The sequence below is a fragment of the Selaginella moellendorffii genome, unplaced genomic scaffold, assembly GCF_000143415.4.
Source record: "Selaginella moellendorffii unplaced genomic scaffold, v1.0 SELMOscaffold_62, whole genome shotgun sequence".
Classification (NCBI taxonomy): domain Eukaryota; kingdom Viridiplantae; phylum Streptophyta; class Lycopodiopsida; order Selaginellales; family Selaginellaceae; genus Selaginella; species Selaginella moellendorffii.
The window spans coordinates 550715-568467 of record NW_003314323.1 but is presented as its reverse complement, the minus strand read 5'-3'; the positions used below and the strand labels follow the sequence as shown (position 1 = coordinate 568467).

The 17753-nt window shown below is 39.6% G+C and overlaps 2 protein-coding genes across 2 annotated transcripts; both read left to right on the top strand.

Annotated features, from left to right (window-relative positions):
• The first annotated feature begins 7017 nt into the window (after positions 1–7017).
• Positions 7018–8670, top strand: LOC112351496 (pentatricopeptide repeat-containing protein At4g02750-like). The gene has a single exon (XM_024689487.1). The coding sequence runs from the start codon at positions 7018–7020 to the stop codon at positions 8668–8670; it is 1653 nt and encodes a 550-aa protein (XP_024545255.1).
• Positions 8671–10239: 1569 nt separating this feature from the next.
• LOC9644430 (acyl-coenzyme A thioesterase 8) lies at positions 10240–12495 on the top strand. Its single transcript, XM_024689553.1, has 17 exons — positions 10240–10318; positions 10373–10465; positions 10518–10585; positions 10635–10695; positions 10743–10798; positions 10858–10980; positions 11028–11102; positions 11175–11262; positions 11327–11439; positions 11492–11551; positions 11605–11660; positions 11709–11813; positions 11882–11938; positions 11995–12099; positions 12156–12204; positions 12253–12321; positions 12375–12495. Exons 1-17 carry the CDS (start codon positions 10270–10272, stop codon positions 12432–12434), a joined length of 1287 nt encoding a protein of 428 aa, XP_024545321.1. The 5' UTR covers positions 10240–10269; the 3' UTR covers positions 12435–12495.
• The last annotated feature ends 5258 nt before the right edge of the window (positions 12496–17753 follow it).

The window sequence follows — 17753 nt, the reverse complement described above, 5'->3', positions numbered from 1 at the left end:
TGGATGAGTTTTATATCATGTATCACTCGTTCTGTAGATGACGCTTCGCTCTCTTTCTTTTTCCCAATGATGGAAGGATGGCTCTTTCAGGGGCCTGAGAAAGGATAGACAATTGTGTGGATAAGTAAACATAAACAGTTTTTTTTCAAAAAATAAAGGTGGCTAAAAAAGTATAAACTAAGATATCTTTTCTCAGGAACATTTTTTTTTTATTGACGAGCATTTCTTTCCTTTTTCTTCTTATTTAGAGGGAAGAAAGTGGCAGCAGACAGTGCGGCACACGGTATCATACTATTCATAAAATGGGCTTCCATATGTTTGTATTTCGAAAATAACTCTCTATTGCTGCCTTGCATGCATGCATGGTGAATCCATTTATTGGCCTACACTGGTTTTCATCTGCTATAAGTACTAGATGGTATATTCCACTAAGCCTTGGGCAACCAAGAATCCAATCGTGAGTTCATATTGTGGCTATACCCATCTATCATCATATCCTTCATATACATAATTGATATAATTGTTGTCCATTCAAGAAATTTGGGTCTAGGGTTGGGTTTTGACAAAGATGGGGTGAATTGCAATAGTTTTGATTCTTGCCAAAACAGTAACTGTGCTTTATCTTTCATTTGGCAATTCCAGATGGGAAACTTTAGATTTACAAAATATAAAACAATTACAGAAGTGTGAAAATAATTATTTAGGGGATACACATTATTCTAATAGTGAAAAATTCCTATCGTCTTTTCTAAAAACCTTTTTGGAGAGCCTTCCATTACTTTGACTTGTAACAAATAAATTTCTTATTCAGGCAAAAGAGGAGAAATATAATGCATACTTCACAGTGGATGAAGATTTGAATGTCCATAGGCAAGTTATTTCTTTTTTGTAGATTTAAAGTTTGCCATTTGAAATTATTGAATTAACGGTTTTTACTCAGACTTTTAATAAAGCACAAGTATAACTTCAGCAAGGATCAACTGTTATGATGCTACAACAATTAAATACCACTTCAAATACCTCTCTTGGATTACCCTCCTTAACCACTTTGACTAGCAGGGCATTGAAAGGTATTCTAGCTAATCTAATTTTAAGAAGAATCTAAACTAGCAAATAAAACAGAGTGTCCATGAATCTCATCTTGCTCTTACAAAAAACCCACATCTTGTTCTTTTATGATACCTTGTCATTATTTGTATGCATCTAAACTGCCCATAACAATAGAAGATTTCTCATGTTTATCACTCTTAGGAATATCTAGTAAATTTCTTTGTCACCATCCTTAACTCTATTACTTGACATTGGATTCTCAAGCATATTCCCACATAGTGCTCAATGGAATATACTAGGGAATCTGGTACTTCCAACAATCTGCTGCGTGAACTGCGTGTTCATAGTATGAATAGCATGCCATAATTTCACACACAGCTAGTACTTAAAGATCTCATATCAGACTCTTGTCTTTCACTGGAAACTTCAGTTTTTTCTTACTCTAAAGCTCAAATCAACTTGTTTGTAGATTAAGGAAGGACCTAGTCAAGAGCAATATTTTCTTCCAAATAACACCCTCAAAGCTTGAGACTTTGAGAGTACGTTGCAAGTTAAGGGCACGTATCAGAGTAGAGCAATCCACTATCGCAATGGATTTTCTCGACTCTGGTTTAGAATCCCACAGCTCAACATCCAGACTATTTAGATCATTTCTGGAGAGTCCTGTGTCTCTAGCCATATCTAGTAAAATACAAGGAAACGTATTACCTTCTCCATAGTTTTTCTTTCTCTATGAAGATTCAACATTCTCATTTTGGTTTCAGCTGGTGGTTTCCATAGCCCTCATCTGGAACAAGCTGAATACATGTAACAAGTGCCACATTTGAGGCCCTTTGATTAGAACTACATTGTGTTCACTCGTTTTTGCCTAAAGAACAAAGAGAAAAGAGGATGAGATGAAACCATCACAAAGACAATACCATATTAAACAAAGCCATTGTTGTAAACCAGAGGAAGGCACTTATGGCAAACAACTTGGCCTACTTTTAAGTCCTTCTACCAGCCTACAAAGCTTACCAAGTCTTCATTCTGAACTTTCCTCCTCTGTGACCGTGATTTTGAGATAAAAAGAAACACTGCAAAGAGAAACAAAGACCTTGGGTGTTTTGTGCTGAGCATGTGCGCTCCATCGCCAAAGTAATCCTGGATTCACAGAGATATAGTTTAACTCGTGGAAAACTAATGGAACTCAAAAGAAAACTCATGGAACTCAAGAGCAAAAATGCTTACGCGTCTCCAGCAGCGACTTCTCTGTAAGTTTCGATCAAGTATCCCCTTATCTCCAAGTTTTCCATCCCTCCGTTCGATTGCCAATACAGCAGAGCAAGGTCTGTGTGAGATGCGGATGCAAAGTGGAGTAGTGAATGGAGTGGAATCCAAAACGTGAGGAAGGAATTGATGTCGAGCAGGACCATGTTGAGATCAGAGTGCAGTTCGTGACACTGAATCCTGGGAGCTTGATGAAGAGATAATCCTTGTACAAGCAAACCTCCGAATCCAGAGACGAAGTTCTTACGTTTGTAATTAGAAGAAAGGAAAACGAAAAGCTTATTGATCGACTCTATTTGATCCGGGGAGCTCCAATGCGGCCTGGCAGACTCGAGGGTGGAAGACGAATTCGTCCAGAGAAGAAGCAACCGGACTCTAGTGAGATATAAGGGTGGAAATTAAAAGATGTTTAATAAAACTCCCTTTCCTCAAAACTTTAAACACACATTTCATCCCTTAAGCTTGTAAAAAAGGAAGTATTTTAGGTTTTCACTTGTCCTTTTAGCAGAGAAGCCAGCAGCGATGCCAAACAAGAGCAGCAAGGTGTACAAGGAGTTCCATCTTCTCCAGAACTACCCACTGTTTTGGTCTTTATCCTCCCAGCAAAGTGGCCTTCAGTTTGGAAGCGTGGATGAATTGAAGATGTACTTGAAACAGCAGCACCTAACCTGTATGAAATGCAATCACGGTGAGTGCAGCAACTTTGATTACTTCAATAATGATAACATTAGCCAGCCAAGGTATCGCTGCAATCTGTGCAAGAAAAGATTCACCTATGGTGGAAAAACAAGACTAACCTACATGAAGCGGCCAAGGTTAAGCAACACTCAGGAAGTCGACATAGCACATAAGAACAAGAAGCTCAAGCGTGCTCCAGTTGAAGATGAGACAAAGAAGAGTTTGCTGGTCGACGAAAGTCAAGCGAAGCAGAGTGGTCAACAGGCCGATAAAGCTGGGGCGGTGATCTGCACATAATTCAGCTGGAAGCCAATCGGACAACTTCTCACCGGAGACTGAGGACGACGGATCGTTCACGATTGCCTTTCCTTCGTCAGTGGGACGTTGTCATGACTCGCAAAGTCGAAGCACACGACTGGTAGCGGAGAGTTCAATAAATTCGGGCCATCAGCGACTTCACTTCCGAGCAGTCACCTTTCTTGCTCCCAAGGACGTCGTCCCAGAAGCTATCTCCTGGTGATACATACTTGTTATCGAGTAGCCAGTTCGGAGTGGGATCGCCACCATTTCCAGCGCTTGCATGAGGAGTGCATGGTAGCTTCTTCGCACTGTGCTGAAAAGGCGGTAATTGTCTGTCAGCCACTTCAACCATTTCAGCCGCTCGTTCCACTTCGTTGCACTGAGAGAAATCGCCATCTCGTTTCTCAAAACTTTGCTTTGGAGAGACGTCCATCTTCTCGCTCTTCTCTTGCAAAACATCTCTAGAGGAAGCTGCTACCTTTTTTGTCAGGGAACACCACTGAAACCAAACACAGGCATCAGCAAAAAAGAATGAAAGAAAAAAGATCATCGTCACTTACTGGAGACAGATCGCCAGGATTTCTTCTCGTTTGCTTTCTTGTCCCTCTAACAATGCACTGAAAGTAGTGAGCTTAAGCATTCGGTGTACAGCCCCGACGTTGCATGTCCTCTAAGAGATCCAAGGCCACCTGGCCTTCACCGTTTTCAGCGTAGCCCAGCACCAGCGCCGTCCAGGACACGACATCGTGCAGTGGCATCTTGTCAAAAATTCTGCGAGCGTCTGCCGAGCTTCCACATTTGACGTAGAAATCCACCAGCGTGTTTGCGACGAAATACTCCAACTCGAGACCACCTTTAGCAGCTTGCCAGACTTGTGCAAGCCTTCACTGCAGCAACGTAGCTCCGAGCGTTTGGCTGAGAGCCCCGAGCTTTCATCTTCTGGAATAACTCTAGAGTCGACTCTGGTTCACCATTGTCACCGTGTCCCACCATAACTAAATTCCAAGTACCCACGTCCTGCTGCTTTCTTTAATGTTCTCGGCACCGTGAAGCTGAAGCTGGATTCGTTGGCCATCAAGACATAAAGATCGAAACTAATAACACCAATGCTTAGGAGAGGGTACACATCTCCAAGATGATCAAAGCCAAGTTTGAGAACCAAGTATATCTACACACTCGATGCAAGTCAGTAGACTACATAAGAAAACCTTTGCTTTGACAATGTGCGTCGGTGCTTTTTTGAGGCAGTCAGCAGCGATTCCTGCATAAGATCGAACGAGTCCTCCAGTTCCAAGCTTCGTTCCACCAAAGTACCTGGATTTCCAATTAGCTTTTGTTCTTTCGTTTGGAAAAACGATGATAGGTACCTCGTGACAACAATCATAACTCCATCCACACCAGAATTTTCTCTGGCAGCATAGATTGGCCGTCCTGCCGTTCCTCCAGGCTCTCCACCATCGCTAAAACGATAGCGTTCTTTGATCTAAGCTGGAAGAAAATGAAACATTCCAGCAAGAAAAAGAAGAAGGCGAAATAAAAGTACCACCTTGTAAGCTTAGCAATTGTGAGATGCCTGTGGATCCAAGACCTTGCAAAAAAAAGAATGAGCTAACATCATGATTTTCTTCTTTCCAAAACTAGACCTTGGAGAGAAATGCCAATGCGCCTTATTCATCGTCCACTGTCCAGAGCGGCCATGGCGATGAACTTACTTTGTTTCATCTCGCACTGCGAAGGAACTTTGGATGAGATTGTTGTGTATGCCGATGCTGCGCTATCGCTCGAAGATTTCGCTCCTCCCTGGCGACTGAAATGCATATACATTGGCACCAACGCCACCATCCTTCCATTGATCGGCGATCTAGCAAGCTTGCTCCCAGCTAAAACCCCTAGACGAGGAATCAAAGCACTAGCGCGAGTGCCTTTCGAAAATTGCGCTACTATAGAATCTCAGACACGGGGCGGTCCTACGTGGCAGAACTCTAGTCAGGATCTTCTAGCGCAGCTAGGGCAACGAGGAGATCTGCAATCGATCGCGTTTCCCTGGAATGCCGCTGCTTCACTCGAGATATTCGCTGTTAGTCCGAGCTGTGCCTTCGCCACTGCCGAGCACAATGCCGGATTGCGCTGCGATGCTGTGACGATTTCCAGGCGAGGATCTTGGTCAGAGAAGTAGAATGAGATCTTTAGGTACTAACTGTGTCATAGAGTAACAGATTCCCTAGTATATTCAATTGAGCCCTATGTGGGAATATGCTTGAGAATCCAATGGGGCCTTTGATTTAGGTCACTTAAGAGAAATCTTCTATTGTTATGGGCAGTTTAGATGCATACAAATAATGACAAGGTATCACAGAAGAATGTGGGCTTTTTGTAAGAGCAAGATGAGAGCTTCTCTTGAAGAACAGATTCATGAATACTGTTTTATTTGCTAGTTTAGATTTTTCTTAAAATTAGATTAGCTAGGATACCCTTCAATGTACTGTTAGTCAAAATGGTGGGAGGGCAGTCCAAGAGAGGTATTTGAAGTGGTACTTAATTTGTTGTAGCACCATAAGAACAAGATGTGGGCTTTTTGTAAGAGCAAGATGAGAGCTTCTTTGAAGAACAAGATGAGATTCGTGGACACTCTGTTTTATTTGCTAGTTTAGATTCTTCTTAAAATTAGATTAGCTAGAATACCTTGCAATGCACTGCTAGTCAAAGTGGTGAAGGAGGGCAGTCCAAGAGAGGTATTTGAAGTGGTATTTAATTGTTGTAGCACCATAACGGTTGATCCTTCCTGAAGCTATAATTGTGCTTTATAGTCTGAGTAAAAACCCTTAGTTCAATATTTTCAAATGGCAAACTTTAAATCTACAAAAAAGAAATAACTTGTCTATGAACATTTAAATCTTCACCCAGGAAAATGAAAAGCTTATCGATCGACTCTGTTTGATCCGAGAAGCTCTACAGAGGAGGAAGAAATGTTCGAGGAGCAACCGTCTCTGTGCTGTGCCGGGGCATCGATTTGCGTAGCACCAAGGCGTCAAGCAGGGCAGAGCGTTGATCCAATCCAAGGTATATGTTTTTTGGATAGATCGTCTTTTCTCTTTTGTTGTTCCAGGGGAATGACGAACTTGGTTTCTTGCAAATGTTTTATCTCCACCGAAGAGCTTTTTCTCTGAACGAATTCGTCTGAGTCTGCTCCTGAGAAGCTTAATCTCAGCACTGGAGACCAATCCCCGGACGCAAACATGCGAATTCCAGCTCCTGCTCCAGCGTCTTTTCCCAGAGCCAACATTCGCGTGGCCGAGGAGGGAAGAACTGCTCCAAACCATAGCACAGAGGAGCCCTAAATTCAAATGTGAGGGAATTGGCAAGTTTGGATGGATGATCCATTCCTCCTCTCTTCCTTCTCGCGCAAACGAGCAGCAAGTAGAAGATTTTGCTCGCAGGATTGCCAATGTCAAGACCCTCGATCGCGGCGCGCTGCTCCACGCCTCGATCCAGAGCTGCGCGCAATGCCGCGACGATCGCTACCTCGCCAATCTCCTCGTCCAGATGTACGCACGCTGCGGCAGCCTCGAGCGTGCCCTCTCCGTCTTCGCCGGGATCAAAGATCCCAATTCCTTCTCCTGGAATATCCTCCTCCAGGCATATGCCCAGAGGGGGCATCTGGACGACGCTCGCCGGGTCTTTGACAGGATTCCATCCAAGGACGTGGTAGCGTGGACGGCTATGATGAATGCCTACGCCGAGCACGGCCTTGTGGATCTCGCACAGTGTATGTTTGAGAATATGCCCATGAGGAACGTGGTGTCCTGGAACTCCATGATTTGCGCATATGCCCAGAGCGGGCATTATAGTAAAGCCGAGGAGCTCTTTCAAATCATGCCCGTTCACGATGAGTACACGTGGACCACTATGATCTCTTCCTATGCTCTCAGTGGCAACACAGGCAAGGCTATGGCTGTGTTCCAGAGCATAGGCGCAAGAACATTAGCTTCTTGGAACGCTATTATCTCGGCATTTGCTCAGGCTGGGGATTTGTCTTTGGCAAAAGAGTTATTTGACGGAATGCCCGCTCGCAATGTTGTCTCGTGGAACTCCATCTTGCTTGTGTTTCTTCAGTTGGGGCTGGAAGAAGCCCTGGAATCGGTGTTTTCGGTTGCCATGCCGGAGCGCAACGAGATTTCTTGGAATGCTGTCTTGCAAGGTTATTCCAGAATGAGAGATTTGGAAGGAGGGAAGGCACTGTTTGATTCGATGCCTTGTAGAAGCGTGATTTCCTGGACAACTATGCTGAAAACTTACGCGGACGCATGTAGCCTTAACGAGGCGAAGCGATTGTTTGCGATTATGCCAGAGCGAAGCTCAATCACCTGGAGCGTGATGCTTCAAGCATTTGCACGGTTTGGGCATGTACAAGATGGCGAGAGTTTGTTTCAGATCATGCGAGAAACCACACTCGACGATCCCAGTTGCTTGTCAGCCTGGACCAACATGATTCTCTTATACGCCAATCACTCCAAGATCGACAAAGCTCGAGCGGTGTTTGATTCTTTGGCGTGCCTGGACATGGTCTCCTGGAACACCATGCTCGCTTGTTACGCACCCGACGTCCACCACTGCAAAGATTTCTTTGAGCAAATGCCCAGCCACAACCTGGTGTCTTACAACACTCTCTTGTCCTCACTGGTCAGCTGCCGATTATCCGAGGAAGCAGTGAAGATCTTCGTCGAGATGCCAGAGATAAACGCTGTGACATCCACTGTGATGATGCAAGCTTATGCACAGGATGGCCAGCTTGCGAGTGCCAGGGACATCTACGAGACAATGCCAGATCGCAACCAAGTAGCTCTCATCACCGTGATCTTGGCGCTCGCACAGCATGGCTACGTTCAATCCTCGAGAACAGCATTTGAGCGGTTTGAAAAGCAGCAGGACGTCACGACATGGAGCTCGATCATCGCCGCCTATGTCCAGAACGGACGCGTGAGCGAGGCACTGGATCTCTTTCGAGAGATGATCTTGCTGGCTTTCAAGCCAGACGAGATCATCTTCACGACAATTCTAGCAGCGGCAGCGAGCCAGCTCGAGCAGTGTTGCCGAGGTTTCTTGTCCATGATCGCAGACTTTGGGATCTCTCCCAGGATCGAGCATTACTACTGCTTGGTTGACGCAATGGGGCGAGCCGGTCAGCTGGAGCGAGCCATGGAAGTGGTGGAATCCATGCCATTTGTTCCACAGCCGGGCCTGTGGATGATTCTTCTGGGAGCATCGAGAATCCATCGAAATGCAAAGGTTGTGGAAATGTCGGCTGGAAAATTGCTGGGTAAGGATTCATCCAATGGTGCTACTTATATTTTACTTGCGAGCTCTTGGAACTAAACTCTTACCATAGGATAATGCCAGGTTGACAACCAACAATCCTAGTCATCCCGGAGATGCGGGTGTTGTGCCATGTAAGCTGAAAACCTATCCCACCAGCCAAGGCGCAGTTGAGGAACACCGGTATAAAAGAAATGGAGTGAGAGGTAAGGTTACTCGGGTTGCTTAGTAAATGGGGTCGCTGACCCTTGACCACTTGGCCCCCCTCGTCGGTGACCCAGTAGTGCTAAGTCGGTATGGTCAACCCCACCGTGATCTACCGGATAGCGCTTGGTACCCAGGGCGCCCAAGGAGGCCCGATATCCTTTTAGTAAGATTTTCTTGGAGGAAATCCTTTCGCGCGCAGTCATCCTTGTAAGTCGAGAACTCAGGTAAAAAAGAGGAAACGAAGTTCTTTTTGCTGCAGTTTTGAGGAAGCGGTTCTCGAGAACATCAAAGCTCATCCAGAGGATACTGAAGAGGTTTTGTGGATTTGTCTGTTCGAGACGTGATCATGCCTGCATTTCTTGTAGCTTGTGTGTGAAGAAGTCGTTCGTTCTTTTTTCTTTTTTCTGCTAACTTCACTTTTTGTTTCTTTCTTACTCATCTCGAGGAAGAAGATAGATGGCAGCCTTGGATCACTCGTGATCGAATGGAAAGACAACGTAGATGACGCTTCTCTCTCTCTTTTCTTTTTGATTCTTTTTTCAAACGTTACACTTCTTTGCAAGTCGGGAGTTACACTTCTTTTCAGTTCGATGTTTACGGTGGATTCTCTGATGAGAAAACTAAATGAGGATAACTTAAAGATAAAAAAGTCTACTGCTGGACTTGCACGAGCTCACAACCGTAGAGAACGTCACACAGTCAGGTCCAATGCCGTCGAGCAACATTCTCGTGAATTGGAGAGCTGCAAGCACAGCGTTCCAAGAATGAGATCAACCTCCAAAACTCTGGAAACTTGAAACTTGTGGAGATGTATAGGAAATGTGGAAGCATGGAGGGTGTGAGGGAGATGTTCTTTTGGATGGAGAGGAGATACGAGCAGTGTGGCCAGGAAGAAGCTCTCGAGCAGTGTTTTCCCGGACAAGATCACCTTCTCGAGTGCTGCGCCAAAAGTTCACGGGTGCTTGGGCGAACTTGGCATCCGGCATTGGCACTGCGCTCGTCAACATGTATGGGAGGTACAAAAGTCTGGACGATGTGAGGGAAACTTTCGACCAGATCGAGCGGAAAGGCGTAGCAACGTGAACTGTGATGTCTCGGAAGCAGAAGACTTTGGTGGCTTTCCAGGAGATGCTCATGACATTTCTGACGCTGCTATTTGCCAGAACAAGGCCCTCGTCAACAGGATGCCTCGGCGAGACTCCCTCTCGTGGAACTTGGTGATTTCGCGAGCGAGTCACTGCTGTTCTTCCACAGGATGAACCAGTCCAAGGAATGAAGCCACCTTTCTCAGCATCATCGCAAGGCTGCGTGACTTAAGAACGGTCTTCACTCAAGCATCCCTTGGATCCGCAAAAGTCCGCGTCGTATGTCATGCTTTCCTTTGCTATCGGCTAGCTTGCTTGAGCACTTCAAAGACTTTTATCACTGCCGAGGCTTAGGGTTCTTCCGCCAATGGCTGTCTTGTTCACAATTGGCGACAAGGACGTCAGCGTGGAGCAAGGTACTCTTTTCCTTGAGTTGTTTTCGAATGCTAGCGTTGTCTTTGCGCGCCCAGCCATGGAATTCCTAGGTTCTGTTCCACTGCTCCAGCAGCTCCCTGCCGGATTGATCAAGAAAATCGCTCACGCTCTCAAGCCAATGCGTTTTGGTATAGTACAAAGGAAGCTTTTTCTTTCCTCCCTTCTCTAATCCTTCTGTAGCTTCTGGTGAGACGCTGGTGAGAGAAGGCGAGGCGGGAGAAGGATTTTACATTGTCTGGAAAGGAGAGGTGAAGTTCTAAAAGCTTTTTTTTTTTCCCTCATGTTCGATCTCGTTAGGCTGAAGTCGCTGGTGTGAGCAACACTTTGATATTAAAACCAGGAGACTACTTTGGAAGTGGTGAGTTTGCTCCTGGAGGTAACTTTTGCTCGATCTGTTCTCCACAGTTTGTCCGGAACATCTGCAAGAGATCCACAAGGCTGATGTTGTTGCTGTTGATGAGGTCTTCATGCTTTACTTTCCTTTCTAGATCTTGATAAGGATTTATTTTGTTTTTCTCAGGTGATATGCTTAGTGCTCACACATGAGCACCATGCCTTGGTTTCTTCGGACTCTATATGGACTGACAATCAAAGAAAGGATGTGGCTACGGTGGAGAGAGTTCTTGAGCTGGACAAGCTGGATGTAAGCTTCAATGGCCACGTTGGCTTTTTTCATCTGTGCTCTTCCAGGTTGACTTGTATCGTGGTCTTACTGCGTATCCCTCAGAAACCGGGCGTGTCTTTGGTGGACAACTTATTGGCCAGGTAACTAGTTTTACAATCTTTGAACTCTACCAGATTTTTCTTTCCTTCTTTTCGTTTTCTTCCTTTCGATAGGCTTTGGCAGCCGCTTGTAAATCCGTGGATCCTTCCCTTCTTGTGCACAGTCTGCACTCTAATTTCCTCGTGGCTGGAGATGAAGCTCGTAGGCAGTTTGTGTTAGAACTAACTTGGAAGGAAGAAAGCTAAAACTCTTTTCTCTGATGCAGTGCCCATAATGTACCAAGTGGAAAGAGTACGAGATGGCCACAGGTTTGCAACAAGGTGCGTCAGAGCAATGCAAAGAGGACAAGAGATTTTCAGGCTGACTGCCTCCTTCCAGGTAAGATTTACATAATTTCTTTTTCAAGTTGATCACAATTCTTTTGTCATAGAGATTAGAGAAAAGTTTGGAGCACCAACGAGACATGCCTGAAGCACCTCGACCCGAAGATGTAATTCTTTTATTTTCTAGAGCATGGTCTTGAGTTTCTTTCTGAGTTTGCAGGTTTTGCCTAGAGAAGTTCTTGAGCAAAGATACCGAGTAGACGCCCGAATTCCCTTGTAAGATTCTTAAAGGTAGGCAATATTTGGCTCTAATATCCTTGGCAGGCGTATAAAGAAGAAGCTAGCAGCGGCTCCACATCTACAATATCCCATGGAAGTGCGACTTTGTGATCCAGTCGATCTTGTAAATCCTACTCAACTTGAACCGAGGTATTTCCTTTCTTTCTTTCTTTTTTCTGTTTTAAGGTTTAATGTCCTTTTTTATTTTTCTTTTTTAGGCAGCGAGTGTGGCTAAAAGCACGTCAAAAACTCTCAGACGATCAATCCCTTCACTGGTATGTTATTATTCTACGTTTACATCACCGGTAAAGTTTTTAAATTTTTCATATAGTTGTGTTGCTGCCTATGCTTCTGACTCTCAATTCATTGGGACGGCTCTGAGACCTTTGAGGACATCATCAGGGCAGAGATTTAGAATTTTGAGCTTAGACCACTCGTAAGCATTTATTACTCTTTTTGGTTTTTACCATGTTTTTATACGTTTTCGTATAGGATGTGGTTCCATCAACCTTTCAGAGCAGATGAATGGCTATTATTTGTGGTTAGTATGCTGTCCTGATATTGTTTTTTATTATATGATCTTTTTCAGATGGAAAGTCCTTTTGCTGGTAATGGACGTGGCTTTGCAACTGGACATATGTACACACAATCTGGCGAAGTGAGAATAAAAATCCAAAATATTATCTTATTCTAAAAATGTTTTCTTTTCAGCTTGTTATTTCAGTTGCACAAGAAGGGGTCTTTGGACCATATAAGAGATCAAAGTTGTAATGGAAGCAATAATATTCATCAATTATTTAATATAAATGAAAAAGGAGAAAATCTCAGGTTATCTTGCATAATTAGCAATATAGTTTATTATCACAACTTTCAAAATTGAATTTAAGTATAATCTGCTAATCAACTAAAAGGAATTACAATTTCATGAAAAATTCTTGATGACTATAAAGCATTTTTATGAACAAAATGGACAAGCTACATTGTTGATAGATTGCAGCTCATAGATCGTATCTAAGTAAAGATGCTTTTATTTGTTATGAAATAAGAAATCTTAACATTAAAACTAATTTTATAGCCAAGCTAATTTTGTCTATATCTATATAGTATATATTTTACACTACTCCCCCTTCAAGTTGGTAAAATGGTAGAATCCAAAAGATATATGCACTTGATATGGTCCAATCTAGAGGGATAATAGATCAGTTCTAAGGTGAGGAATCTCCAAGGTGAGGAAACTTCACTAACATTATATCACTTTGTTGATAACTCAACATATGAGCATCATAGGTTTACTTATAATACTCTTTCGCCCTTGCTTAAGACTCTAAAAATTATGCACATAATGTTGGCTATTCTCAACTCAAATATTGTAACCATGTTTTCCCCTCTAGATAACATAGGGTAATTGACATCAAACCCACAATAGGAGGTAAAACAAGCTCCCCACAAATAATACATGGAATAGAGAGATGTCAGTATACTTTTGTGATGCTAGTATATAAATAATTTGCAAATATGACATATTGTGGGTTCATATACTTCACAATTATGCCTTTTGAATATTTGATTCAATTGTTCAACAAAGTTATACATCTACCTTAAGATGATAATTAGATGCAAAAGACTACTTAATATTGAGCAACTACATCAGCAATTGAATAACTTCAAAAGCTAGGGTAGGGCCTTGATATAGAAAATTCATCAATCTTTTCAAAATCTGGCTGCACTTTGTATTTAAAAATTATAATCTTTAAATATCTCAAAAAGTTTTGCCTAAAATAACATTTTGGAAGTTTGAGTTGTTTTTCAAGTTATTGAAGCATTTATTCAACATGTCGCAAATGATCATATCACGTGCTATCAATATAGATTAACAAATTGTCTACATAAACTTATGCAAACCCTTCAAAACATTCTATCATTTCATCCATTTTACGCTGAAATGTGGTACAACTCCCCTATCAAGTCAAATGGCATCAACATGAACTCATACAAACTCGTTAGAGTTTGAAAAATTATGTTTACTACTTCAGTAGAAATTATAGGTATTATTTAATACCTCAATATTAAGTTTAGTAAAATAACAATGTTCCCTAGATTATCATCAACTCAAAATAAAGGATATGAGTCAACAACCAATATCATTTAGAAATATCATTTGTTTAAGAACAAAATATATTTTAACAGCCATAAATTATATGATTTTCAAATAACTCCCAAGTTAAATATCTCCTTCATACACTTGCTCATTTATTTATTTTAACAAGATCACTGAAAAATGCTTATTTTGATAGGAAAAGCATCTTGAGTGGAGTAACTGCAACTTGATTTGATAATATGATTAACTATAACTTATAAACTATCATCAAGATGCTATAGAATATTTTTTCTCAACTAATGCTTGAAGTTTATAAGCCCTTATGCACTTCCAACTTAATCATTCTCTATACTTTCTCAAAAGTGTGAGTTCAGCCTTACTCTCTTTCTATATATATGATACAGAGTTGATGGAAAATAAGAGGTTTATGCTTGTTTTCTCAGATTAGTCCATATATTCTCCATTCATCATTTAGTAGTGTACTCACTTGTGTTATATGAAATTTTATATGCACACACTCTTCACATGTTGTTTGCAAAATAAAAGTCTTCTATGGTTGTTATGCATGGCATATATAACTTTCCAACTTAAGGAGTATTAACACACCTTTTTATTGCATATAATGTGTGTCAATTGGTTATAAGTTATTGGGTGTAAAATCTCCTTTCTATTCTATTCTATTCAATAGTGTTTTTTTTTTTTTTTGCTGTTATAAATTATGTTTAGTATGGTTCAATGGCTGTTTTTGAAATCTTCCCACTTTGCCACTTTTGCCACATGGGCTTTTTACTATAGAGTGGAAGCTGTAAACAATAAAAAAGAATGAATTGATAATTAAAATTCAAATATAAAGGGAAAAAGGCCTATAAATAAAAGTGCACCATTTTTTAAAATTAGTTAAAACATTTTAGATATATAAAATTTATTGATATTTAAAATATTATAAATGACAATTAGAAAAATTTAAATATAATGTACTCTCAACCTTGACAATACCATAACCATAACCTTGATACTCACTGGTGTCACACATGTTATGAAGATTTGGATATACTATTGAATTCTTGAGATAAATAAGAATAAAATAACCATTAAAAGCTCTTTCATAAGACAATTGTCTATTTTCCAATTGCTTTAAAGGGATAGAGATAAAATATATTATAGCACTGTCACACCCATCATTATCACAATTCTAAGCACTATCACTCCTACCATAATCACCATATGCAATCATGCATACCATAATCTTATAGTTTGCTAGCTACTCCTCTAGCTATAAAGGAGGACTATTTTACCCTCAACTTGCAAAATAATTAAATAATTTTATATAAGAATCTCGACCAATGAGAGAACCCTAAGGGAAAAGATATTTTAAATTATTGGAGTCTTACATTATAGATTAATCTTTATTGCAATATTTATTATCTGAAGATCATAATCACAATCTATGTGGTATACATCAGCACATCATCATAGTTTAGAACACAGATTATTTGTATAAATATAATACTCAAATAATCTAAAAATATCTCTTTCTATGTTAGCACCTTACCACAATCTATAAATAATGAATTTATAAAAATAAATAAGTTACAAATAAATTAAATTATAGTTTTTATTAAAAATATATAATAATTTATTAAATAAAACTAGTAATAAATAAAAGTGTATCATATGTGCCATACATTTTCAATTAATACTTCTTGTTATATATAAAAATTATTGGTGTTACTTGCTATGAAATGTAAGTTTTTCTAAGAAATGTAAAATATAAAACTATAAATTTCAATACTGAAATGCTTAAAATTTCTATTAGAGTAGAAGTTAATATTAAAGTGTTAAAATATCAGAACCTAAATGTTATGTATAGAAGGCTCATAAATAGATATAAAAGCTTTTAAAATGTGTGTTATTATTGTTAATAATTCATCTATTTCTCATCTGTAAATTCTGAGGACATTAATTGAAATATCCTTACTACAATATTCTCCATTAAAAATTCAAAATCATTCATTTTACAAGTTTATGTTATTATTTATATTTTCTCCCATTTATAAAATTCTTTCACTATAAGCATTACTGTTAGATTTTATTACCAAGTCATTTTATCTTTATTAAATATTTATTTTATCCTTTTCTTTAAACTCTGGAACCATTTTAATTCATCCAGAGTTGAGCTTTATTATCTATAAAAATACAAAAATATTATTATAGTATTGTAATTGACTTTCAGAAGATTCACTAGTCACCAGCACATTATTTTGAATTGCAACACCAAAGTTTTAAATATACTTTAATGTTTGAATTAAAAAAAGATTTAAGAATTGAAACTCTCAAAATTTGAAATTTTCTTAATTAAATCAATTATGTCACTTATCACTTGAGATGGAATCACTTATAAATATCTTATGGTGGTTGATTTTGGATAGTATAAATTTATATATCAACAAATAAACTTGAGTAAATGTCATTATATTAGACAAAGAGCACCTTGCATTGAATATAATAAGATATCAATTAATTTTGAAAGCTAATAAGATTAAATAGTTTCAAATTAAAATAAGTTGTCATAGAATTTGACTTATTCTTAGTAAAATCTTCTGAAATAAGTCCTAGGATGGTTGCTTTTGTTGAGATAGATACTGATGTATCAATCATGTCACTTGTCACATCAGAATAGAATCATTTATAAAGATCTTAATAGTGGTTGTAGATAATATCAACAAAAGTATTCTAAAATTAAATAAATGTTGCTATAGTATAATGCTTCCAAACTTAGACAAATGCACCTTGCGTTCAATATCATATTTTTGAAGGAGGATATCAATTAATTTTAAAAGATAATCATATCAATATTAAGCTATTTTGATTTGAAAAAACACATACACCTTTAAATGACATACAGGTTTAACTTCGTCATAAAATTTGACAGATTCTTGGTCAAATCTAGGAGGCTGTTTTTGTTGAGCTAAGTCGTCATTTCAGAATGGAATCACGTGGTTAGTATGATAGTAAAATTATACATCAACGAAAAAGTCTTCTAAACTTGAACAAATATCATTATAGTATAAGATAGATAAATTGATAGATAGATAAACATTTTTAAAGTCACCACAACATCAGGTCCCATGTTGTCAGATCAAATGCGTATCCATCTAACATCCTAAAACATTTGAGTTGATCGAGAGATATTGAGAAGTGTGGTGGCTAGATCGCTCTTGGATGGTTTTCAAGCAGACGCCTCAGTACAACATTGTGTCCTGGAATATGGTGATGCTTAGCTATGGCCAAGAAGAGGTGCCGTTGGACTTGTTTGGTTGGGGCTGTATAGCAGAAACTAGAACTTCAATAGGCAAATGGCACCTTGGATTGAATATGATACTTTTTAAGGATGTAAGTAGTTTCAAATTAAGACCTTAGTTTGATTAGAGTCATTAAAAGAAAAACAGCTGAAAGTTAAATCTACACCTTTAAATAACATACAGGTTTAACTTGTCAAGATCTTGTGAAAAAATTCCTAGAGAGGCTGCTTTTGTTGAGCCACATACTGATGTATTGTTAGTCAAAGTAGTAAACCCACTTGAACAATTTGCTTCAGAAAACAAGATTCCAGACTCATTAGTGAAAATAAAACTGCATAATGCAATTACACATTAGCACTGCTTAGAACAAATGTGTAAAAAGAGGGCAATTACTTGTATCCGAAAAATGGTACAACAGAAAAACACTGATTAAGCGTTGATAGAGTCATTACAACAGTAGCACAAGAGGAATCTCTATAAATTTCAAACATACTAGAGCTTACCACACCAACCATGGAAGAAGTCGCTAGAAGCAAAATCAATCTACTCAACTCAATCATGTTCTTCACAAAGTATAAAAAAAAAAACAGACAGAGTAACTAAAATCCCTTCGATTTCTTGCACCTAAAGTGCCAATGAGCGAGCTTAACTATGATATCTCCCTAGGAAAAGAGAAATAAAGAAAGAAAA